The sequence below is a fragment of the Pantherophis guttatus genome, chromosome 6, assembly GCF_059756535.1.
Source record: "Pantherophis guttatus breed Tessera chromosome 6, ASM5975653v1, whole genome shotgun sequence".
NCBI classification, from domain to species: domain Eukaryota; kingdom Metazoa; phylum Chordata; class Lepidosauria; order Squamata; family Colubridae; genus Pantherophis; species Pantherophis guttatus.
The window spans coordinates 5,720,696-5,746,005 of NC_142068.1; the positions used below are offsets into that span (position 1 = coordinate 5,720,696).

The 25,310-nt window shown below is 46.1% G+C and overlaps 1 protein-coding gene across 1 annotated transcript in view; it reads left to right on the top strand.

Moving 5' to 3' along the window:
* Nucleotides 1-24,234, top strand: part of EIF2B5 (eukaryotic translation initiation factor 2B subunit epsilon) — a 46,272-nt gene extending 22,038 nt beyond the window's left edge. Inside the window, exons 7-16 of the mRNA XM_034408299.3 lie at nucleotides 2,230-2,539; nucleotides 3,937-4,082; nucleotides 6,596-6,734; nucleotides 9,527-9,628; nucleotides 11,426-11,533; nucleotides 11,740-11,830; nucleotides 13,277-13,400; nucleotides 18,234-18,359; nucleotides 21,843-21,953; nucleotides 23,791-24,234. Coding sequence (XP_034264190.2) covers nucleotides 2,230-2,539; nucleotides 3,937-4,082; nucleotides 6,596-6,734; nucleotides 9,527-9,628; nucleotides 11,426-11,533; nucleotides 11,740-11,830; nucleotides 13,277-13,400; nucleotides 18,234-18,359; nucleotides 21,843-21,953; nucleotides 23,791-23,856 — 1,323 coding nt within the window. The 3' untranslated portion in view covers nucleotides 23,857-24,234. The remainder of the gene's footprint in view (nucleotides 1-2,229; nucleotides 2,540-3,936; nucleotides 4,083-6,595; nucleotides 6,735-9,526; nucleotides 9,629-11,425; nucleotides 11,534-11,739; nucleotides 11,831-13,276; nucleotides 13,401-18,233; nucleotides 18,360-21,842; nucleotides 21,954-23,790) is intronic.
* Nucleotides 24,235-25,310: the final 1,076 nt, after the last annotated feature.

Genomic DNA, 25,310 nt, shown 5'->3' on the forward strand with positions numbered 1-25,310 from the left:
CATCTGGTTCGCCAAACCGGTAGTTGCAAGGACTGGCTGGCCTCGCCCACCCCGCCCTGCCTCTCCCAGGAGTCTCTACACGGCCTGTTTTGGATGCCAGGTAAGTGCACGGCCCGCATGGAGGCTCTTGGAGGGTGAAAAACGGGCCTCCCAGAAGTTCCGGAAGTCTGAAACCAGGTCCGTTTCCAGGTCCGTTTTCACCCTCCCGGAGGCTCAAAAAAGCCTCCAGAGCCTGGGGAGGGCAAAAATGCCCCTCCCCTTGCAGTGGTGCAGGAGGCCGAGTAGGCCACGGCCACCCGGCAACTGGGCAGGGAACCGGTTGCTAAAATTTTTGAATCCCACCCCTGATTAACAATAATAATCCATTAAATTTATAGGCCGCCTGAGTGCAACAGCGAGTAGTTTTGGGTCCCCCAAGAATGGCCCCTGTAACACCACTGCTCCTCCAGCTGCGCTAGTTGTCGGTCTGCTCCCGGGTGCAATTCAGGGTGTTGGTGATCACCTTTAAAACCCTTCATGGCCTGGATCCAGGTTATTTGAGGGACCATCTCACCGCCCTGGGATTGGCCCTATCAATCGTGCCGACAGAGGAGGCATGCTGCCGGTCCTATCGGCCCCATTGTTCTTACTGGTGGAGGAGGACCTTCTCTGCTATGGCTCCTTTGGAACACCTCCCCCCCACCCCCCAGCCCAATGTGAGGTTGACCCCAGCCCTCCCTTTGTAAGGGCCTAAAGATGTGACTTTGCCAGCCGGCTTCGGGCCCCAATAGGTGTTCTGCCCCAGCTACGGACCCCAAAGAACGCAGCACACACAAAGTCCGTTCAAACCTTAGTTTACTAAATAAACCAGTTTTTTACAACAACGGCTGTTAATTGACTGCATTAACAGCTGCCAAGAATTCAAAGAATAATACTGGAAGTTTACTGTGGTTGGCAGAATGCCCAAAAGCAATTTGCAGGAAGTTGATAAGATAAGCAAGACAAGACACGAAGGTATGTGAACCAAGTTGTTCCCTGCAAATTGCTTCAGTCGGTGTTCCTCCTTAAATAGGCTAAGGGAGTGGCCAATTACCCCCAAGCCTTACTCTCGAGGAGACCTCCTCCTGAGGAGCCACTCCTACCTTTTGGCAGCTCTGCGCGCCCATGTATCGAGAAGAGGCTCTTCCTCTTTGTCCTCTTCACTTATGGGAGCCTCTGGAGGTTCTGAAGGCCCTGGCTGAATCCCCGCCTCTGGCACCACATCTTCTCCAGCCTCCTCATTGTCCGACTCGAGTGCCAGTTGCACAGGCTGCTGGCGCAGCACCACACCAGCCTCCTCGCTGTCTGAATCAGCTACTAGCTGCACAGGCCACATATGGGCCCCAATAGGGGATCAGCACAATGGAGTGGGTTGATGGAGTAATAACAAAGCCCTGAGCAAAGAAATGGGTGCTTCCAGTTCAGCTTCGAGCCTGACAGCAGAGGGTTGGACTAGAAGACCTCCAAGGTTCCTTCCAAATCTGTTATTCTGTTCTGTTATTGGAAAAGAAGGTTGAAGGCCTTGTAGTGGTCCGCCAGCAGCCTGCAGAGCTGGCAGCAGAGTCGGACAGTGAGGAGGCTGGGGAGGAACATGGGCCAGTCCTGGAGTCTGGGGAAGGCTCGGACGCGGGGTCTGCGTCGGAGGCAGAGATGGGGCCAGGGCCATCTGGGAGTTATGTGCGGACTCTGGAGCCTCCAGAGTCGGACATCAGAAAGGCAGAGGAACAGGGGGAGCCTGTTCCTAGTGCGCGCATGCGCAGAGCTGTCAGAAGGCAAGAACAGTTAAAACAAAAGGGACGACTCGCGAGTAAGGCTTGGAGATCATTGGCCCCTCCCCTAAGACATAAAGGAAGAGCAAAGGCACTTGGGCCTTTGCAGGAAGCAACGTCGTGGATGGTGTCAGTTTGTACTTTGAAGCTCCGTTTTTGACTCTGTTTCCGTGTGGCCTTGCCAAAAGAACTGCCAATTAGGTCATTGGCAGCGTGTCAAAGAAGATAAAGGTGGGTGTTTACCAGCCTTATCCGCAGGACTGTGGCAGACTTCTGTTGGACTATTTATAAATTCTTGGTGATTCAGCACCTGCTGTGAATGAAAGTAATTCACAGCCGTTAAAATAAAAAAAAGGGTTTGGGACTAATTGTGTGCTTTTTAATATATCAGGAAGCCAAGGTCAGAACAGGCCTTTCCTGATAGCCCTTCTCTGTTCTTCAGGTCCTTGGGAACCAGATCCACATGTACGTCACATCAGAAGAATACGGCGCTTCCGTTTCCAATTTGTCGATGTACGAGTCGGTGTCCTCGGACATCCTGCAGCGCTGGGTCTATCCAGTCACCCCAGAAATGAACTTCATCCGTGAGAAGCAGAGCTGCACTCATTCCCGCCACAATATCTACCGGGGTGCGGAAGTTAGTCTGGGCCATGAGAGCGTGCTGGAAGAGAACGTACTCGTTGGGCAAGGAACATCCGTGGGCGCGAAATGCTGCATCACCAATAGCGTCATTGGGCCCAATTGCAAAATAGGTACGTCGCGTTGCCCATAATATAGGACCAGGTTTTGGGCCAGAGGAATCCTCTGTCGAGCTTGGGGTGCAGGCACAACAGAAAACATGACGGGAAGAAGCCTTAATACAGGTGGTCCTCGACTTACGACCACAACGGAGCCCCAAATTTCTGTCGTTTAAGCAAGGCGTTTGTTTGAGGGAGTTCCGCCCCGCGTTACGACCTTGCTTGACTTGGTCATTAAGTGAATCACTGCAGTTAAGTCAGTAACCCGGTTGTTAAGTGAATCCGGCTCCTCCAATGACTTTGCTCGTCAGAAGGTCGCAAAAGCGGATCGCGTGAGCCCGGGAGACTGCGACCGTCATAAATATGAACCAAATCGGCAAGCGACTTGCTGGATTTTGATCACCTGACCGTGGGGATTTAATTAATTAAATTAATCAATTATTAATCAATTAATATAAATTTAATTAATTATATAAATTATTATATAATTTATAATATAATTTATAAATTTAGTTAATTAAATTAAATTAAATTCAACTCCCAGAATTCCTCAGCCAGCAAAGCTTTGCTGGCTGAGGAATTCTGGGATCTGAAGTCCACAAGCCTTAAAGTGGCCAAGGTTGGAGACCTCTGGTCTAGACAAAACTACATGCAGTGTTGGGTAAACGATTGATTTAAATCCAGGTGTTCCCTATCACAAACGTAAAGCGAGGCTGCCTTGAACAATTATTGCTGAGCAAGCTTGTTGCGCCCCATTTTACAATCTTTTTTTTTTTTGCTGCGGTTGTTAAGCGAATCTGACGTCCCCCATTGACTTTGCTTGCTGGAAGGCAGCTGGCACGTTACAAATGATGATCAGATAAATCCAGTTTAGTGCAACCCATGCCAGATGGCCAGCATCCAAATTTGGATCATGTGGCCATTGGATAGGTAGGTTTTTTTCCATGCAGTCGTAACTTCGAACGGTCACTGAACCAATGGTTGTAAGTCGAGGACTGTCTGTAAATCATGGCTTCTGGGCTGCAAGAGTGAGCCGAGGTGGCGCAGTGGTTAGAGTGCAGTACTGCAGCTACTTTCAGCAGATCAGCGGATCAAATCTCGCCGGCTCAAGGTTGACTCAGCCTTCCATCCTTCCGAGGTGGGTAAAATGAGGACCCAGATTGTTGGGGGCAATATGCTATTTAGTATACTGTCTTTGGTGTAAGTCGCCCAGAGTCCTCGGAGAGTGGGCAGCATAGAAATATGACTAATAAAATAAAAAATAAAAGAGTTTACATAAAGTGCTAAAGAAAAAAAAAGCCACTTTATGCTGTGGGACAGTGAATAGACACAACAAACTTATCTATTGTAAGCAAACACCTGGATGAGTATGGCATAAAGCGATGATTTGTTATTTTTTGGATACTAATCAGGTAACGGTGTCCTTCTGGACCGGGCATTCCTGTGGAATGATGTCCATATAGGAGACGGTGTAAAAATCTATCAGTCCATCGTTTGTGACGAGGCAGAGGTGAAGGAAGGCGTAACATTGAATCCTCATTGCGTCCTTACTTCCCAGGTGAGTTAGAGGAGACACGATTTTATTATTATTTTATTTTTGTTCTGATAGAACAATGTTTCTTAACCTTGGTAAACTCTCAGATATGTGTCCCCGAGGTGCTTTTTCGAGAGGCAACTGGACTTTGTTTTTTCTTTGAAGACATTTCGCTTCTCATCCCAGAAGCTTCTTCAGCTCTGACTGGATGGTGGGGAACGGAAGGATTTATACGGCTTGCAGACAACTGGTCGTTTGCATCCTTTGGGGAGGAATATAAATCCTTCCGTTCCCCACCATCCAGTCAGAGCTGAGGAAGCTTCTTGGATGAGAAGCGAAACGTCTTCGAAGAAAAAAAGAGAAAGTCCAGTTGCTTCTTGGAAAAAGCACCTTTGGGACAACCTTGAACCTAGATGACTGGGAATCTCCATCGATATCTAAGGTATGTGGACTTTAATGCTCAGAATGCTGGCTAAGGAATTCTGGAACTTGAAGTCAACACATCTTTGAGTTGGTTGCGAACCCTTTAACGGGGGTCAAAGATGAGTAGTCAAAGGATCTTGAGACAAATCAAATGTCACTCACCGTTTGCCCTGTCCTTCTTCGGTCTGCTTCAAATGGATGGATGCCGGCATCTCGGGATCTGGAGGTTCCAACTTTAATGATCGGGGGGGGGGGAGACTCTTACTCCCTCCGATAGGGTTCGCAATCTGAGTGTCCTCCTGAATTCTCGGCTGTCCTTGGATGACCATCTGACGGCCGTAACCAGGGGGGCCTTTGCACAGGTGCGTCTTGTGCGCCAGTTGCGCCCTTTTCTAGACCGGGATGCCCTCGCCACGGTCACTCACGCCCTCGTTACCTCTAGGTTGGACTACTGTAACACCGTCTACATGAGGCTGCCCTTGGGATGCATCCGGAGGCTCCAGCTAGTCCAGAATGCGGCCGCGCGGGTAATTACGGGGGCTTCTTGATATTCCTGTGTAACACCTCTCCTGCGCGAGCTGCACTGGCTGCCGGTGACGTTCCGGATTCGTTTCAAGGTGCTGGTGCTTACCTATAAATCCCTTCATGGCTTAGGCCCAGGATACTTGCAGGACCATCTCCAGCCGCTCTCTCACCATCCCGTGCGCTCTCACAGAGTGGGCCTCCTGAGGGTGCCTTCAGCCAAACAATGTTGGCTGACGACCCCCAGGAGGAGAGCGTTCTCTGTGGGAGCCCCGACCCTCTGGAATGATTTGCCCACCGAGCTCAGGACAGCCCCCGACCTCCTTTCCTTCCGTCGTGAGTTGAAGACATGGCTCTTTCATCAACTTAACTGATCCATTATGGATGTACATTGTTATAATTTTAAATTGTTTTAATTGGGTTGTTGATTTTAATTTTATTGTGATTTGTATTGGATATTGTTTTTGTAAGCCGCCCTGAGTCCCTCGGGAGAATGGCGGCATATAAATCGCAATAATAAATAAATAAATAAATGCATTGGCAGTTCAAAAAAACACTGTCCCTATTCATCTGGTGGCTGGCTGACAGTTCGTAGAAGCTCCCCGACGGAGTCTTGAATCCCCTCTTAAATCAGGGTGGTGTCAAGCACAGGAAATCAGGAGTCCAGGCAGTTCAAATGAATGTGTAGCTTTATTGTATGCTAAAGCTCTCCACAAGAATCTGAACTACTAACGGTCAAAAGCAAATTGGCGGTAGATAAGAGCCAAGGAATTCAAGGTGGACTCAACTTAGATCTCTTGTGGATTTGAAGGGACTCGAGGCTGATGACGCCTTTGACCCCTTCAGCCTGGTCCTCTCCTACAGGCAGTCTCAGAAGGTCATTGTTCTCAAAATTACAACCTGCTCCCATCCTTATCTAAACCAGGGGTGAAATGCTCCCGGTTCGGACCGGATCACCTGATCCGGTAGCGATGGAGGGGGGTGGTTCGGAGAACCGGTAGCAAAAATCCCTGCCCCCCCCCCATGCCCAGCTGAGCCGCGCGATCATCAGAGGCTTTTTTTTTTAACTTTTAAAAGCATTTTTTCTACAGCTGAAAAAATGCTTTTAAAAGTAAAAAAAAAAAAAAAGCCTCTGATGATCAGGCAACTCAGCTGGGATCGTCAGAGCCTTTTGAAAGCATTTTTTTACAACCTCTTCGCCATAGAGGTTGTAGAAAAAATGGTTTTAAAAGTAAAAAAAAAAAAAAATTGGCCATGCCCACCCAGTCACATTACCACCCCCACCACCACCCCCACCACCAAGCCACGGCCACAGAACCGGTAGTAACAAAGTTTAGATTTCGCCACTGATCTAAACACGTATCCTTACAATGAAACGCAGCACCCTGTCCTGCTGCTCAGCAAGGAAGAGATGCTCAGAATGTGAGTTGGATACAAACTTGGCCTCATAGCTGATTCTCTTGCTGCTTTGTTTTGGGATCTGGGTTCCTGACACCCCCCCCCCAAAGCTGTGTGAATTGGGGGGCTTGATATCTGCAAGCCTTTTTTGACTTCCCGGAGGAAGTAAACTTGGAAACGTTGCTTCATTGTAGGTGGTGGTGGGCCCTAACAAGGTCTTTCCAGAAGGCACAGTCGTATCCCTGCATCCTGCAGATGAAGAAGAGTATGATGAAGATGAGTTCAGCGATGATGCGGATGCGAACAAGGAGGAGAGCAAGGTGAAGCAAAAAGGTATGGGCCCCCCCGGGATTTATTGGAGAGCGAGACTGTTCTCCTGTGGGTTTTCTAGGGATGCCATGATAGCAGTCTTCCAATATCTGAGGGGCTGCCCACCAAGAAGAGGGAGTCAAGCTATTCTCCAAAGCGCCTGAAGTCAGGACAAGAAGCAACGGATGGAAATTAATCAAGGAGAGAAGCAACCTAGAACTAAGGAGAAATTTCCTGACAGTGAGAACAATTCATCAGTGGAACAATTTGCCTCCAGATGTTAGGTCTCTTCCTATTCTGTTATTCTCTTCTGCCTTTTTCCCATAGAGTCTTCCCTTGAGAGCCTGCTAAGGATTTAAGGATAAGAATTAATAACTGCTAAGGATTAAGCAGCTGGAGAAAGAATCTGCTTTGAACGAGTAGGTGGGAAGGAGATGATGATGATGATGGTGGAAGAAAAGTGGGCTCCAGGCTCTTAACTCCCATTTGGGCACAATTGAAATCTCCTTTTCCAGCTATTTTATTTTACTTAGCTTTTGTTGCTCTTGTGGGTGCAAATATCTTCTTATTTTTTTATTTATTTATTAGAATTGTGTCCTGCCTTTCGTTCAAGACCTTTAGCTGTTTTATATATAGCTCTCCTCCTACTTTTTGGCAAAAGAGAATATTTGTAGCTTGGGGTTGGTTCTTGGTGCTCTCTGAGCTTCGTGGTTTTCTTGCAGCCATTTCGTTACCAAACTAGGTAACATCGTCAGTGCTAGCGCCTATTTTTCCCCCGCAGCATCAATATTGCAAGGGTATGTTAGGCAGAGAGAGAAATTTTGGGTGGTCAAGAACAGGTTTGCGCTTGGTGTCCTTGATCCTAGTCCCAGACCTGCCAGCACCAGGGAAATCAGGGGATCTAGGCAATTCAAATGCATATTGTAAGCAAAAGCTGCCTACAAGAATCTGAACTACTAACAGTCAAGGGAAATTAGCAGAAGAATAGAAAGGAATTAAAGACGGGCTGAATTTAGATCTCTTGTGGGCACGAAAGGATTCGTGACTGATGATGCATTTGACTCCTCCTTCCCGCTCAGCCTGAGCATCTACAACTCCTTTATCATCATACCACGTAGGTTCTCGGCTTACTAGTTCCAGATGCTGCCCCTGAAATAATTAACTCCACAACATAAGTATGTTTATGGGGTGAAGACAGAAATATAATGTCTAGTTCATTATATATGATTTCCGTCACTTGCTCGTAAACCAGGGGTCAGCAACCTGCGACTCTGGAGCCGCATGTGGCTTTTTCACCCCTCTGCTACAGCTCTCTGTCACTCAAAATATGCGTCACAACCGCCAATGTGCGACACCTGTCGGCATGTGATTTATTGAGCTTTCCAACCCCCGGAAGGCCAACCATGGATAAATCCAAGAAAAGAAAAGTTTCAGAAGAAAACAGAACATTTAATTCAACTACATATGCTAGTTTTGTGGCCGCTCAACAAATAGTCAGGCCCGGGAAGAGTTTTGTGGCTCCCGGTGTTTTCTTTTCTGTGGAAAACGGATCCAAATGGTTCTTTGAGTGCTTAAGGTTGCAGACCCCTGTCCTAAACCAATCAGTTTTTGAAGCAAAAGGAGCCATGGTGGCGTAGTGGTTAGAATGCAGTACTGTAGGCTACTTCTGCTGACTGCCAGCAGCCTGCATTTCGGGAGTTCGAATCTCACCAAGCTCAAGGTTGACTCAGCCTTCCATCTTTCCGAGGTTGGTAAAATGAGAAGCCAGATTGTTAGGGGCAATAGGCTGATTCTGTAAATCAACTAGAGAGGGCTGTAAAAGCACTGTGAAGTGGTATATAAGTCTTAAGTGCTAGTGCTAAAAGGCATCATTACTTAGGCTAGAAGGAGTGAGGGCCTAAGACCGCTGTTCCTGATCCACCATCTTCCATTGTAGCCCTTGCCAATTTGGTGCTAGGATTAGAAAAACTAGCTGATGAGGTAGACTTGAGGGGATAGTTGGTGCTCTCGGAGCTTGATTTTTTTCTTGCAGACGTCTCATTGCTCAAACCTGGTAACATTATTACGCTCCCACAGAGGGGGACTCCTCAGGGTGCCGTCAGCCAGGCAATGTCGGCTGGCGACCCCCAGGGGGAGGGCCTTCTCTGTGGCAGCTCCTGCCCTCTGGAACGACCTGCCCCCGGAGATACGAAGGATATCGGATCTCCGGGTCTTTTGCCGTGCCCTAAAAACTTTTCTTTTCCATCAAGCAGGGCTGGCGTGAACCCCCTCCCCCCTTTTTAGTCTTTTTTAAGTTTTTTAGTTTTTAAATTGTCATTGGGTTTTAATTCGAATTGTTTTAAATTTGGGCCAGTTATGTAAATTCTTTTAATAATTTTAAATTTTGTATTGGTATGTGTTTTAGTTCTGGCTGTGCACCGCCCTGAGTCCACTAGGAGAAGGGGGGTATACAAATTGAATAAAATAAATAAACATTATCAGTGCTAGAAGGGAACGGGGTTTGTAGACAGGAGGAGGGGCATTATGGAGGCCTTGGTGCTCTCTGAACTTTGTTGTTTTCTTGCAGACATCTCATTGCTCAAACCTGGTAACATTATCAGTTTTAGAAGGGGACGGGGGAGGAGGAGAGGGGGTGGGGAGGACCAAGCCCCAAGAGCTTCAAGGAGCCCTCGTTTCAGCCTTGAGCTACAAATATTCTCCTTTGAGGTAGAATTTTTTGGGGGACTGCTGTCAACACACCCGTTTCTTTTGTTTAGTTGGGCCATTTTTCCCCAAGCAATGATAATCAAACCAATGTTACTACTTTTCTACTTCAGGCTACAACACCGAAGAGGTTGGCTTACAAGGCAGAGGTTACCTTTGGAAAGCAGCCGAGGAAAACGATGCAAACCAGGAGGAACAAAGGCAAAGCCTTTGGGGTAAGCAAAATGGAGCATAGAGAAAAACGGGATTCAGAATGCCATGACCAGCATGGAATAGCGTGTTGTCCGGTGGTAGGTTTCAAAAAATTTTACTATTGGTTCTGTGGGTGTGGCATGGCTTGGTGGCCGTGGCTTGGTGGCCGTGGCAGGGGAAGGTTACTGAAAAATCCCTATTTCAGCTGGGATTTGGGAGGCAGAGAATAGATGGGGGCGGGGCCAGTCAGAGGTGGTATTTTCCGGTTCTCCGAACTACTCAAAATTTCCACTACCGGTTCTCCAGAACTGGTCAGAACCTGCTGAAACCCACCTCTGGTGTTGTCCCATAGCCCTCTGCAATTCTTGAAAGCGACGAGAATTGACAAGAAAAATGGTGCAGCAGCAGGAATGGGAGAACTTGCCACAGTCAACTCGCTGCGGCCAACTCGCCGTGGCCAAGTTGCTGCAAGACAACTCGTTGCGGGACAATTTAACAGTTCTATTTCATTATTTAAAATAAATAAAAAAATATTTTAATTTTTGCCCTTCACATTTCATGCTGTCTCTCCTTTTGCATTCTTTCTTTAATGATTCTATTCCATCATTTCTTTGATATTAGTGTAACTCTTGTCCCTCAAGGGAGTTGTTCTGTGGCGAGCTGGCTATGGCGAGTTGGCCGTGGCAGGTTGGTCATGGTGAGCTGGCTGTGGCCAATTTTCATAAACCTGCAGCAGCAGCCTTTAGAGCCTTTAGAGCAGGGTCTCCATCCTTGGCAAATTTAAGCCTGGCGGACTTCAACTCCCAGAATTCCCCAGCCAGCATGGCTAGCTGAGGAATTCTGGGAGTTGAAGTCCACAAGTCTTAAAGTTGCCAACTTTGGAGACTCCCTAGCCCAGTGATGGCTAACCTTTTTGCCATCGCGTGCCAGGAGTGGGGGGGGGGCGCCTGCGCACATGCCCACATCAATAATTCTATTTGCCCCCCTCCTGCGCATGCGCGCAGAACCCCTCCCCCCGCTCCTGGCCCAGTAGGCCCGTTTTTCTCTCACCAGGCTCCAGAGCCTTTCTAGGAGTCTGAGGAGGGCGAAAACGCCCTTCCCCACCCCCACGGAGGCGCTCTGGAGGCCAGAAACAGCCCGTTTGCCAATTTCTGGTGGGACCGGAAGCCCCTTTATTTGCTGTTCCCAGGCTCCAGAGCTTTTCTAGGAATCTGGGGAGGGCAAAAATGGCCTTCCCCACCCCCCTGGAGGCCCTCCGGAGGCCAGAAACAGCCCATTTGCCAACTTCCTAGAAAGGCTCTGGAGCCTGGGGACAGCAAAAAACGGGCCTTCTAGTCCCACCGGAAGTTGGCAAATGGGCTGTTTCCAGCCTCCGGAGAGCCTCCGGGGGGTGGGGAGGCCATTTTCACCCTCCCCGGACTTCTAGAAAGTCTGGAGCCTGGGGATAGCAAAAAATGGGCCTTCCCCACCATTCCCCGAGGCCTTCCGGAGGCAGGAAACAGCCTGTTTCCCTACTTCTGGTGGGCCCAGAAGACCAGAAAATCAGCTGGCTGGTGCGTACGTACGTGCCAGAGCTGAACTCGCGTGCCCACCAATATGGCTACACGTGCCACAGGTTCTCCATCACAGCCCTAGCCTCTAGGGACAAAAGAGCCATTCAAGATCCAGTTTTGTAAGAACGACAATAGCAGAAAGAGGTTGATCCAAATATAATCCTTGACGTGGAAATACTGGAGAGAAACGTGAACTTGTGAGAAAGGAAAGGGTGCTGGAGCGAAATCAGAGAACTCGAGAAGATTTCTTTCCGCCATCTTAACTAGGCCTCGCCGTAAAGACCGAAGAAGAAAGTGAGTCTGAAAGTGATATGAGCTTTGGGTCTGAGCAGATGGACAGCCGGACAGCTTCCCCTCAGATGGACGACATCAAAGGTAATTTTATTTCTCTCTTTTGTGGCAGGAAGTTGACTCTCAATGCACCTTCCTGCATGACATTATAGGAGAAACTGAAATGAGTACGGAGAAGAAGAAGAAGAAGAAAGCTTTCTAGATTTCAGAATTGAAGCCAAAAGTTGCTTTTATCAGCTCTTCATCCACCTGAGTACTCAACTCAGTTTCTAATCTGCTCTTGATTTCAGTTTTCCAGAATGAGGTATTGGGGACTTTGCAGAGAGGCGAAGAAGAAAAAATCTCTTGTGACAACCTGGTTCTGGAGATCAACTCTCTCAAGTAAGACATTGGTCAGGTTTTTCGTGACTTTAGGGGAGAAAGTGGTGCTGTCCAGAGACAGGCATGTTCCAAGACCTGGTGAGCAGAGATGTAGGTGGCCAATCTCCCACTTGATGGACACCAGCGTGTGGTTTATTATTTAAATTTAGACTGGGATATTAGTGAATAAATGACAATGAAATTTTGTTCTGGACCTGCATTTCTTTAGTCAGTTTAAATGTTTGGTCCTGCTCTTCTCTGTATATAACTTTTATTGTTTTATTAATGTATAACAGAGGTCTTCAAACTTGAAAGTCCACAAGTCTTAAAGCTACCAAGTTTGAAGGCCTCTGATGTATAAAATACAAAGAAAAATTAAAAAAAGGAAATTAAGGGAAGAAAAAGGAAAATATGAGGTAGAAGGAAAGAAAGAAAAAGATGTTAACCTCCAACTTTTTTTAGCACAGTACAAGATAACAACATTACAACCTGAATTTTTTTTTTTTTTTTTTTTTTACTTTTTACACATTAGTATATAACTGGCCATTTCTATAACAACACATCTGTCTAATCGGCAGAACCCAAGTCAAAGTTTCAATTGATTTTTCCCATCACAAGCCCACAATCCGGAAGCGATATCCAAATAGAAACACACAAATACGATTGTTCTTTGAATAGAACGATCGACTTAACCGTGACCGCTTCATCTTCCTTGCGGTTGAAATCGTGGGTATTTCTGTTTCGTCCCGCTCTTGTATCGGTGCTCTTTTGGAGGCCATTGTTCTGCCCCAGCTACGGACCCCAAAGAACGCAGCACACCCAAAGTCTGTACAAACCTTTTTTTCCAAACAAAGGCTGTTAATTAACTTTCTTAACAACCTACAAAAATCCAAAGAATAAATAATCTTAATCTTACTATGATTGGCAGAAAGCCCAGAAACAATTTGCAAAGAACAAAGATCAAGGCACGAAGGAGAGTGAACAAGTTGTTCCCTGCAAATTGCTTCAGTCGGCGTTCCTCCTTAAATAGGCTAAGGGAGTGGCCAATTAGCCCCAAGCCTTACTCTCGAGGAGATCTCCTCCTGAGGAGCCACTCCTGCCTTTTGGCAGCTCTGCGCGCCTGTACATCGAGAAGAGGCTCCTCCTCTTCATCCTCTTCACCCATGGAAGCTTCTGGAGGTTCTGAAGGCCCTGGCTGAATTCCCGCCTCTGGCACCACATCTTCTCCAGCCTCCTCATTCTCCAACTCGAGCGCCAGCTGCACAGGCTGCTGGCACAGCACCACACCAGCCTCCTCGCTGTCCGAATCAGCCACCAGCTGCACAGGCCATGTACGGGCCACAACAACTGTTCATGTTCAGCAGCGTCAGAAAAGCCGTACAGCGTCTTAAGACATGAAACGAAGTACGGTTGGCATGATCTGTAAATAACAAGGACGACTGATAACGTTTCTCCTTCCCTTTGCAGATACGCCTATAACATTGGCCTGAAAGAAGTGATGGCGGTACTCAGCAAAGTTGTGTTGGAATACCCTCTTCAGCAGATGAATGCAGAAAAGGATCCTCAACATTACTGCACCCTGGTAGTCCCTGTGAGCATCCATCTTTCCTTGGTTTAGCCTGCCTTTAAATTCCTTGAGGGTTTCTTCTGCCCAAGGTCAGGGGTTGATTGTTTCAGACAGGCAGGTCAGCTGAAAGCTGGAAGATGCACTGCTAAGGTGCCAAGGAGTCTCGTTGTTGTGACTCCGACCCCCGAGCCTGTCCTAACAGGGAGAGGACTCAGAAGGTGAAGGAGAGGATTTGGCAAGGCCTCCCTCTCAGGACCCTCCTCTCTGGCAATGCCTCAGGTTTCCTCCAAAGGCCAAGAGATATGCCAGGAGCAAGGCACTTCAGAGCAGCCGCAGATAGAGAGCGAGGGGGATGAGTTTTGGCTGGATCCCAGACAGCGTCGGAAGGATAAGCGCGCGCAGCAGAGAAAGAGGCGTGGGCGGGCCAGAGATTGAGCTCAGTCCACACCCCACAAGGGATAAAAGGGTGTGTGTCGGCTATTCAGGCCTTGTGACGGACAAATTGAAAAGCTCGGAAGTCGTATCGTGTTTCTAGAACCCTGTTAGAATCTCTTTTTGGATTTCTTCGGACTGGACTTTGACAATTCTTTGCTTTGTGGAATTAATTTGGTATATCGGACTGAGGAGAAAAAAAACCTCCCTTAGTGAGTAAAATCTCTTGGCAGGCAGTTCATGGGTCGCTGCCAAGACTATTATCTTAAAGGAATTCCTGACTGTTTGATTCATTAACTCCTGGCTGTCTGTTTGTGTGTGTGCGTGTGCGTGCGACGGGGACAGAACTCTTGTCAGGGCTTTCTTCATGAATGTCGAAAGTCTGTGGTAATTCTCGGACATCGAGGTCATGGTTGTCCCAAAGGTGCTTTTTTCCCCCAAGAGGCAGCTGGATTTTCTTTATCTTTGAAGATGTTTCACTTCTCACCCAAGAAGCTTCTTCAGCTCTGTATGTCTCTATATGTCTTCAAAGAAAAACCAAAAAGTCCAGTTGCCTCTTGAAAAAAAAGGCACCTTTGGGAAGAGATACAAAGGTGCTTCTGTTTAACCCCTGTGCAAATTTCCTTAAAACAGAAAAAGCAGAAAGAGCATCATCCGATTTCGCCTTGTCAACGGAGGTGTTTCCTGCCCACTTGCGGGAAGCAAGGATTATTTTTTTTTTAAATTTGATTTATATGCCGCCCTTCTCCGGAGACTCAGGGCGGCTTACAATGCGTTAAGCAATAGCCTTCATACTTTTGTATATATTTATACAAAGTCAGCTTATTGCCCCCACAAACTGGGTCCTCATTTCACCTACCTTAGAAAGGATGGAAGGCTGAGTCAACCTTGAGCCTGGTAAGATTCGAACCTGCAGAAATTGCAGGCAGCTGTGTTAATTACAGGGTGCATTAAACCACTGTACTACCAAGGCTCCTTGGATTGGTTTCGTTATGACTTTTACGCTCAATGCCAATTCTCTTCCCATCCCACGGAAGAGCCACGGTGGCGCAGTGGTTAGAGTGCAGTACTGCAGGCTACTTCTGCCTGCCTGCCGTCTGCCTGCAGTTTAGCAGTTTAGAAGACGTTTCGCTACTCCTCCAAGAAGCTTGTTCAGCTCTGACAGGATAGTGGGGAATGGAAGGGTTTACATTCCTTGCAGACAAGCTGGTCATTTGCATCCTTTTAGAGCAGGGGTGTCAAACTCGATTTCATTGAGGGCCACATCAGGGTTGTGTTTGACCTCGGGGGGGGGGCGAGTGGGCATGGCCAGGGGGAGCATGGCGAGCTCGACGTCACTCGTGTCAGGGGCGCCTGTGGTGGCCCCAGGGTGGATAAAAATCAATGATTTTTTTAAAAAAATCAAAAAAAAATCAGATTTTTTTGATTTAAATCGGATTTTTTTATTTAAATCAGATTTTTTTGATTTTTATTGAATTTATTTTAATAAAAAACTTTTGGGGTAAAAATCTATCGTAAGATAGTTTTCTATTTAAGATACATAAATAATTTAGTTTATTCAGCCTGAAATGGAGCTGAGTTATGTAGCACGAGGCTGTATATTCTGCAACACTGGGACTATCGGTGAGTCAACAGCGGGTCAAAAGAGTAGCAGAGATGACAGTTGCTCTTTAAAAATTAGGATTTAAATCGAGTTGATTTAAATCAAGCCTTTTTACTAGTGATTTAAATCATGATTTAAATCGACTCGATTTAAATCCAATGCACCCTGGGTGGCCCGAGCGCTTTGCCAGAGAAAACGGTCTCCCAAGCTCCGTTTTCACTGGCAGAGGCACTGCGGGCTAGTCCTTCGCTGTTTCCAGGGTGCCCCCGTGGGCTAGATCTAATCACCCCGCGGGTCAGATCCGGCCTCCAGGCCATGAGTTTGACACCCCTGTTTTAGAGGGTCCTCGAAACACTTGGAGGTTTATTAGTGTCCTCAGAGTCACCTGAGTGGTGCTCCTGGTTCCTGCAGTCTGCAATTTTTCCTCTGGAAATCCATCCCTACTACCACACATATTTAGCTAGACAATTTGGGATGAACACTTTTTGAATGGTGTTGGGGGTAGGAATGGATTTCCAGAGGAAAAATTGCAGACTACAGAACCAGGAGCACCACTCAGGTGACTCTGAGGACACAATAAACCTTCAAGTGCTTCAAGAACCCTCTAAAAGGATGGAAATGACCAGCTGTCTGCAAGGAGCACAAATCCTTCCATTCCCCACTATCCTGTCAGAGCTGAAGAAGCTTCTTGGAGAAGAAGCGAAACCTCTTCAAAGAAAAAAAACAAGAAAGTCCAGTTTTATTTATTTTATTTATTTATTTATATTTAAATTTATATACCGCCCTTCTCCCGAAGGACTCAGGGCGGTGAACAGCCAAAGGTAAAAAACATAAAATACAAAATTTAAAAGCAATTTAAAATATATTAAACGATTTGGCCCAACAATTTAAATACCCCATTTAAAATTAAAATTAAAATTAAACAATTGAAGAAGTTAGGCCAGCCCGGCTTGTTGAAATAAAAAATTCTTGAGGTCCCGGCGGAAGATACGTAAATCCGGGATCGTCCGTATCTCCGGAGGGGAGCTCATTCCAGAGGGCAGGTGCTCCCACAGAGAAAGCTCTCCCCCTGGGTGCCGCCAGTCGACATTGTTTGACCGACGGCACCCCGAGGAGCCCCTCTCTGGGAGTGTACTGGCCGGTGGGAGGCTCTCGGTGGCAGAAGGTGGTCTCGTAAATATCCAGGTCCTAAGCCATGGAGCGCTCTAAAGGTGGTAACCAACACCTTGAATCGCACCCGGAGGACCACCGGAAGCCAGTGCAGCTCGCGCAGGAGAGATGTTACGTGGGAGTGCCATGTTGCTCCCATAATCACCCGCGCGGCTGCATTCTGGACCAGTTGGAGCCTCTGGGTGCTTTTCAAGGGGAGCCCCATGTAGAGAGTATTGCAGTAGTCCAGGCGGGGAGTGACGAGGGCATGAGTGACTGTGCGCAAGGAGTCCCGATCCAGAAAGGGACACAACTGGCGAATCAGGCGAACCTGATAGAATGCTCCCTTGGCCACGGGGTTGCCTCCTGAAAAAGCTCCTTTGGGACAACTGGCAAAGGTCACTCTTTAGAAGACAGCACATTTTGGACAGAGAGGACGGCTGGTTTGAAAGAGGGGTCCAAGAGGCCATCTGTGTCAAAATTGAACAGAGGGGCAGCAGGGATACGACATCATCTATCTCCAGTCTACAACACAGTGAGAACACCACTTGAACACTCTCGGCATTGACAAAAATTCCTTAGCTTCCCCACTGCTTGTGAGAAGGTCGCAAGAGGGGATTGCGTGACCCCGGGACACACACCGCAACGGTCATAAATATGAAATTCAGTTGCCAAGCGTCTTGATCTTTTGATCACGTGATCGTGGGAATGCTGCAAAGCTCGTAACTAAATATGCCATAAAGTCACATTTTTCAGTACCGTTGCAACTTTGTACGGTTACTAAATGAGCTGCTGTAAATAAGGGGGTTACCTGTATTTGGTAGTCGGCTTCCATCCTGCGATGATACCTTCGGTATCATCAAACGTTCACATCTGCCGGTCCCAGGTTCTCAGAAAAGAAGTCGATGGGCAGACAAAAATGCCAAAAATTGTCTGGCTGATTGTGAAATGGGTGAAAACAAAAGTAAAACAAAAACGAAATATTCAAAGGACCCCTATGCCTTTTTTTTTTGCTTTTTCTGTTTCTATCCATCTGTTTGTTTAAGAAATAACTTAACACCTCCCAAAGGGTGGCTGAAATACACCCTTAGAGGGGAAGAGATTCTTAAGGTTTGTGAAAATCGGGGTGGCCTCCTAAGGCCAACTAAGTTGTAATTTGAGGAGACCACAAGTGGCCCGTATTCAAAAGAGAACTAAGGTTTTGATAAAAAATTTGCAAAAAAAAGAAAAATATTTCTTTTTCTAATTTCTTTCTTACTACATCTTCTTTATGTTCCTTTGCTTCTCTTCTAATATTTCAATTGTTTATTTTTATCTTGTTGCAAATTTCTTCATTAAAATCATTTTTTTTTAAATCACAGAACAATATTAATTTCATTGCTTTATAAAAAGCAGTATATTATATCTTGTTGTCATGCAATGTATATTCTTTGTGAGTTGTGGGGTGCTTTATCACTGGAGGTTTTTAAGAAGAGACTGGACAGCCACTTGTCTGAAATGGTGTAAAATCTCCTAGATGACCTCCAAGGTCCCTTCCCTTCCCTTCCCTTCCCTTCCCTTCCATTCTATTCTATTCTATTCTATTCTATTCATTTCTGAATTCTTCTATATATTTATTTATTTAAGGCCCACCCTTTTTAGCATTCAACTTTCTTTGCTCCCCTTTCTCCCAGTTGCTGAAGACTTGGGCTCCGCTCTTCAAGAACTACATCAAGCGAGCGTCAGATCACTTGGATTCTTTGCATGCCATCGAAGAGTTCTTCTTGGAACATGAGAAGCTGATCATGGTTCTGGCCAAAGTAAGCCTCTTGTGGGTGTTGACAGACTAGCTGGAGTTGATCCCGGGCTGAATAATGAATGACCTGTTGGTTGAACTGGATTTCTTTCTGTCCCTTAAATCCATGGGAAGGTCCCATGTTCCTCTCACCAAGGTTGAGTGAAGGATTTGCTTGGCTAATCCCTGAAAGATTCCCAGTTGCTTGGCCGGATAGTGAGTTCACCCAGTTAAGCTATCACCTCCGCTCTACCTTGCTTGTTGAAAATGAATACAGGTAGTCCTCGAATTACGACCATAATTGAGCCCAAAATTTTAAGTGAATTTTGGTCAAGTGAGTTTTGGCCCCTTGGACAACCTTTCTTGCCACAGTCGTTAAGTGAATCACTGAAGTTGTTAAATTAATAATGTGGTTGTTAAGTGAATCTGGCTTCCTCATTGACTTTGCTTGTAAGAAGGTCACAAAAGGGGGATCACATGAGCCCGTGCCCCCAAGGCTCTTCCCACATCAAGAATGAATTACATTTTACCACCTAATATCCTTGATAGAAGATTGCTTCAAGCTTTGTTTCTCCCTATTAATTTCAGTGATCTGTTTCCCCCTGTAAGTAGGTATTAGTTGCATGTATAAGTCATGAAGACGGGAGGCATCTCCCTTAGCCTATCTTTCTTATATATAGGTTACTAGCTGATAATCCGGCGTTGCCCGGGGAATTTATTTATCCCAATCCTGTATTGGAACAGGAAGAGCAACTTCACTCTGAGTCCTGATTTCGGCGAGAATTAAATTAGTTAAAAATGTTTTCCCTGTGTCCCCAGAAGCGTCAAGTAAAATGATACCACCTTATTGTTTTGCTAGCTGATCCATGATCATTTGGTATGCTTTTTTCCGATCTTGGTTTTATTGATCATGGCCATACATTTGTCCTCAAGAATAATCAAAACCTTGTTGAAAATATCCGGACCAAACGTAATTTCTAATGTTGGATTTTCCCCCTTACCAGAGGGAGCCCCCTTGTGGAGTACTGTGAAAGCGTTACCATGGGAACTCCACTGCGCTGCACAGAAGCCATTTTAAGGCAGTACAGTAGAAGCCATTTTAAGGCAGTACAGTAGAAGTCATTTTAAGGCACAACAGACTGTATCTTAACAGAACGCACACCCCGAGGGGTGTTAGGGGTGTCCTATCCCCACAGTATTTTTTTCCAGAGAGTAAATCATCTGTGTACCAAGTTTGGTTGAAATTGCTCAAGCATTCCAGAGTTATGCTGGAACACACACATACACAAACACACCCATTTTTATAGAGAGAGATTAAGTTTATTAAGAGCTGTGGTCGCACAATGGTTAATTAGAATGCAAGCTAACTCACTGCCAGGAGTTTGATCCTAACCGGCTCAAGGTTGACTCAGCCTTCCATCCTTCTGAGATTGATAAAGTGAGGACCCAGATTGTTGGGGGCAAGAGGCTATAGGGCTGTAAAGCACTATGAAACAGTATATAAGTCTAAGTGCTATTGCTATGTTCTCAGATTCTGTTTGCTTGCCAAATAGATGCTATTCCTGTTGATTGTCCTTTCCCCTCCCTTGTCTATATCATTCTGTTAAATAAAGCTGCCTGTTTTTTAAAACACACACACACACTGCTTCTCATTAGCCTTTGTTTTGTTTTTTAACTCTCTTTTAACTCTTTTTAACTCTTTCATCAATGGTATGACATTAAAAGTCATTTGTGTTTTTTATTTTATTTTTCTGTATCTGTGTTGAGTCATCCTACTCACAGTTGTTCCAAAGATGATTTAAAACAGGTGTGTCAAACTCAAGGCCTGGGGGCCAGATCTGGCCCACGGGGTACTTATATCTGGCCCGCGTGGCTGCCCTGGAAATAGTGAACGACCAGCCCGCGTTGCTTCTGCCAGTGAAAACGGGCTCCCGAGCTTCGTTTTCGGCTGCCATGGACCCTTGCAACCCTCTACCAATGAAAACGGAGCTCTGTTTTCACTGGCAGAAGGTTGCAGGAGGTTGTGGCAGCCGAAAACGGAGCTCGGGAGCCTGTTTTCGCTGGCAGAGTGCTCGGCCCACCACAGGTGCCCTCGACAGGAGTGGCGTTGAGCTGGCCATGCCCACCCTGGCCATGCCCCTCCCCTGAGGTCAAACACAACCCTGATGCGGCCCTCAATGAAATAGAGTTTGACACCCCTGCTTTAAAACAACAACAACAACTGGACTTTCTTGAATTTTCTCGAAGAGCGGAGTAAGATCTGAAGAAACTTCTTGGATGAGAAGTTAAATATCTTCAAGAAGAATCAAGAAAGCCCAGTTGTCTTTTTGAAAGCGCGTTGTATAATTCTTTATTTCGCTTAGCACTGTGCCTGCATTCCTGACCATGCATACAAACCCAGCTTCTCTGGTGCCCCTTTGCAGAGTCTCAGAGTCTCTCAGAATTGCATAACATTCTCAGAGACTCTCCCCATCCTGCTTACAATCTTTTTGGACCGTTGCCTTCTGGCAGAAGAGACAGAACCATTAAAACTTGGACCACACGTCTTCTGAATAGTTTTTATCCCAGAGCTATAATTGCACTCAACAATGAACTAAAGGGCCACCATCAGTGAGCTCTTGGACAGCATTACTTGGTCTGTTGTGTGGATGTTTGGATGGTTTAGGGGTGGGGAATTTGTGGTGGGTGGGGGGGTGTTTGGGGATTGTTATGTGTGTTGGACCTAGTCTTTCTTTTTCTTTCTTTCTTTCTTTCTTTCTTTCTTTCTTTCTTTCTTTTTTTCTTTCTTTCTTTCTTTCTTTCTTCTTTCTTTTTCTTTCTTTTATAATTTAATTTAATTTGATTTAATTTATTTAATTAATTTAATTTTAATTTAATTTAATTTAATTTAATTTAATTTAATTTTTTAATTTAATTTAATTTTTTAATTTAATTTAATTTAATTTTTTAATTTAATTTAATTTAATTTTTTAATTTAATTTAATTTAATTTATTTTTTTAATTTAATTTAATTTAATTTTTTAATTTAATTTAATTTAATTTTTTAATTTAATTTAATTTAATTTAATTTGTATACCGCCCTTCTCCCAAAGGGACTCAGGGCGGTGAACAGCCAAAATTAAAACACATACAATACAAAAGTTAAGACAATTAAAAGAAATTAAATCAATCGGCCACCCAATTTAAAACCCCAAGTCTATAAAATTTAAAAATCCCATTAAAAACCATTTAGGCTAGGCCAGCTTGCTGGAATAAATAAGTCTTCAGGGCCTTACGGAAGGTCCGGAGGTCCAGGATCAGCCGTATTCCGGGAGGTAGCTCATTCCACAGGGCGGGTAGCCCCACAGGGAAGGCTCTCCCCCTGGGGGCCGCCAGCCGACATTGCTTGGCCGACGACACCCTGAGGAGGCCCTCTCTGTGAGAGCGTTTGAGTGTTAAGTGAATTTCGTTGTATGGGTATACTGTGCATACACGTACAATGACAATAAAGTTATTATTATTATTGCAGGTCCTGATGACATTCTATCAACTGGAAATCTTAGCAGAAGAGATGATTCTAACCTGGTTTTCTGAACGGGAGACTTCAGATAAAGGCAGACAGCTTCGTAAAAACCAGCGGGTAAGTTACCATCCGTGAGGATCAAGAGTTTGTGAGCCATATCCACCCATCACGCTAATTTATACCCCATACCCCAAGATGCCAGATGGTTTACAAACGTTAAAGCCCCAATAAAAGCAAATACAGTCACTTACCTAAAAATAGCTATAAGCAGAATGTATAAAAGCAAATCCAAGCAAAGCCACACCCAATTATCACCCATTTATAAAGCCCATTACACAGAATTGTGCTTGCTGCCTTACAGAAAACCAAAGTGTAAGGGAACAGGTACATTTCAGGGGAGAGTGGTTGCTGAGTGCCAAGGCCACCCCCAGAAAAAGTCACCAGGGTTAGAATTCCTTCCCTTCATGACCCAGGACAGGTAGACCCTTCATGGCCAGTGGTGGGATTCAAATACTTTAACAACTGGTTCTCTGCCCTAATGACCGGCTGGGTGGGCGTGGCCATGGAGTGTGACAGGCAGCACTCGGCCTCCCGCACTCCCCTAGAGTGAAAACAGGCCACGGGGGGGGGGGATGTGCCACCCTCCCCCCACGCCCCATTTTGGGCCTAGGAGGCCTCCCTGAAGCCTCCTGGGAGTGAAAGTGGGGCATGTGGGGACTCCTGGAAGGGGTGGAGCCAGCCAGCAATCTAATTGCCTGTTTGCCTGAACTGGCTGAATCCCACTGTTGTTCATGTTGTTTGTTTGTTTGTTTTATTAAATTTATATACCGCCCTACTCCTGAAGGACTCAGGGCGCAGAATAAAATACATAAATACAAAAGTTAGAAACAATTACACCCAAATTAAATAATTTAGCCCAAGACAATTAAAAAACCCAATAATTTAAAACAAATTAAAATTTCAGTTTAAAATTTTAAAAGAAAGGGGAGAAAATTAGGCCAGGCCGGCTTGCTGAAATAGGAGGGTCTTAAGAGCACGGCGGAAAGTGCGCAGATCCGGGATCCTCCGTATCTCTGGGGGGAGCTCGTTCCAGATAGTGGGTGCCGCCACAGAGAAGGCCCTCCCCCTGGGGGCCGCCAGTCGACACTGCTTGGCTGACGGCACCCGGAGGAGCCCCTCTCTATGAGAGCGTACCGGCTGGTGGGAGGCTGTTTGTGGTAGTAGGCGGTCCCGTAAATAACCAGGTCCTAAGCCATGGAGCGCTCTAAAGGTAGTAACCAAAACCTTGAAGCGCACCTGGAAGACCACCGGGAGCCAGTGCAGCTCACGCAGGAGAGGTGACCCAGGACAGGTAGATTCTGGCTGGAGGAGACGATCCCTAAGATGTTCCAGAACGGTGGCAGGTCGGGCTTTATAGATTAAACCCAGCAGTTTGAATTTAGGCTCAGCAGCAATTCCGCAGTAGAGATTCTCAAGCCATTAGCGCCTTGGTCACCCGATTCCTTTCCTTTAGCAGCTTCTGAATAGTCTTTGAGGGCAGCCCCACATAGAGGGCGTTGCAGTATTCTAAGATGAGGGAAAATTCCTTCAGCCAGATTTCCAGAAAGTCAAACACTACTTGGCAAAAAAAACCACAAAACAAAAAAACCCCCACACCTCAGTTTGCAATATTCTCGACGATCAGCTGTGCCGCACGGTTTATATTCGCTAGAAGGCAGGAAATCCTGCTTTACAGCGAAGCTAAATCACGCGGCACAGCTGTTCCCCCCTCCCCCCTGCTGTTCTACTTTTTTTGCGTTCGTTTGGTGCGTGTTATCAATGCGTGCACACAATGTGCTTTTGGCATGCACTGCGCATGCGTGGCCAGCACACCGGTGGCAAACCGGTTCAGATTTCACCGCTGCCATAGCTGCATGTCGATCGTCTCTCACCCACCCTGGCATTGTTTTTGCAGCTTCAGAAGTTCATCCAGTGGCTCGAGGAAGCGGAAGAAGAGTCGTCCGAAGGAGAGCAAAACTGACCCGGCGGCCTCCGTCAGAAAGAAAGACGAGCGTTGCTCTCTTTCTCGGAAGAAGGGAGGCCCAAAGCACCCATCGTGGCCGAAGGAGGTGGCCGAAGAGCAAGGAGAAATCGTGTGCATGGCCCCCTGCGCATGTGGGATTCGAACTCTCGGCTGGCTGACAATCCTGTGGCTTTTATTTCGTTGTATATTTAATGTTCCTGGCAGACACCACGTGTGGGACGGAAGGAAATAATTGCTGGATAAACCAGAGACCTGTATACTATTTAAAGTCTTTCTATATATAAAGCTGCTCACTGGGGTCAAGGGTTGAGGGTGGGGATGTCTACTAATGTCCAGGTAAGCAGTAAAGATGCGCAAATCCCAAGTCAACCTTAACAGTTATTGTCCCAACAACTTTTTGAGTCCTTCAAAAAAAAGATCTCTTGAACTTCCTGCATTTGCTTGCCTCCATGGGAGGTGGTCCATTGAGTCCAAGAACCAGCTGTAAAGCAGAAAAGAGAAAGACAAAGATCCAGGGGTAAAATGTAAAATTTGTTACTACCGGTTCTGTGGGTGTGGCTTGGGGGGGGGTAATGTGACTGGGTGGGCGTGGCCTTTTTTTTTTTTTTTTAACTTTTCAAAGCATTTTTTCTGCAAATGCAAAAAAAAATGCTTTGAAAAGCCTCTGCCGATCAGGAACTCAGCTGGGATCGTCAGAGGCTTTTCAAAGCATTTTTTAAACCACCTCTTCCGCTGAAGAGGTTGCAGAAAAAAATGCTTTAAAAGTCTCTCTGACGATCAGGCAACTGGAATCGTCAGGGAGACTTTTAAAGCATTTTTTTCTGCAACCTCTTCAGCGGAAGAGGTGGTTTAAAAAATGCTTTGAAAAGGCTCTGACGATCCCAGCTGTGTTGCCTGATCCTCAGAGCCTTTTCAAAGCATTTTTTTAACCACCTTTTCCCTGGAAGAGGGTGCAGAAAAAAATGCTTTGAAAAGCCTCTGACGATCCCAACTGAGCTGCGCGCGATCATCAGAGGCTTTTTTTTTTTTTTACTTTTAAAAGCATTTTTTTTTTGGCGGAAGAAGTTGTAGAAAAAATGCTTTTAAAAGTAAAAAAAAAAAAAGCCTCTGATGATCGTGCGGCTCAGCTGGGCATGGTGGGGCGGGGGGGGCGCAGGGATTTTTACTACCGGTTCTCCGAACCACCTGCCGCCATCGCTACCGGATCAGGTGATCCGGTCCGAACCGGGAGCATTTCATCCTTGCAAAGATAGGACAGTAGGATAAGACAGGACAGAGAAGATGCTGCTGGCATTAATCAAATTGTCCTTTAACCCAGGGGTCTCCAGCCTCAGCAACTTTTAAGCCAGCAAAGCTGGCTGAGCAATTCTGGGAGTTGCAGTCCACAAGTCTTAACGTTGCCAAGGTTGGAGATAAAAGATTCTTTTGGAAGTCAGGGTAGTTCCACACGC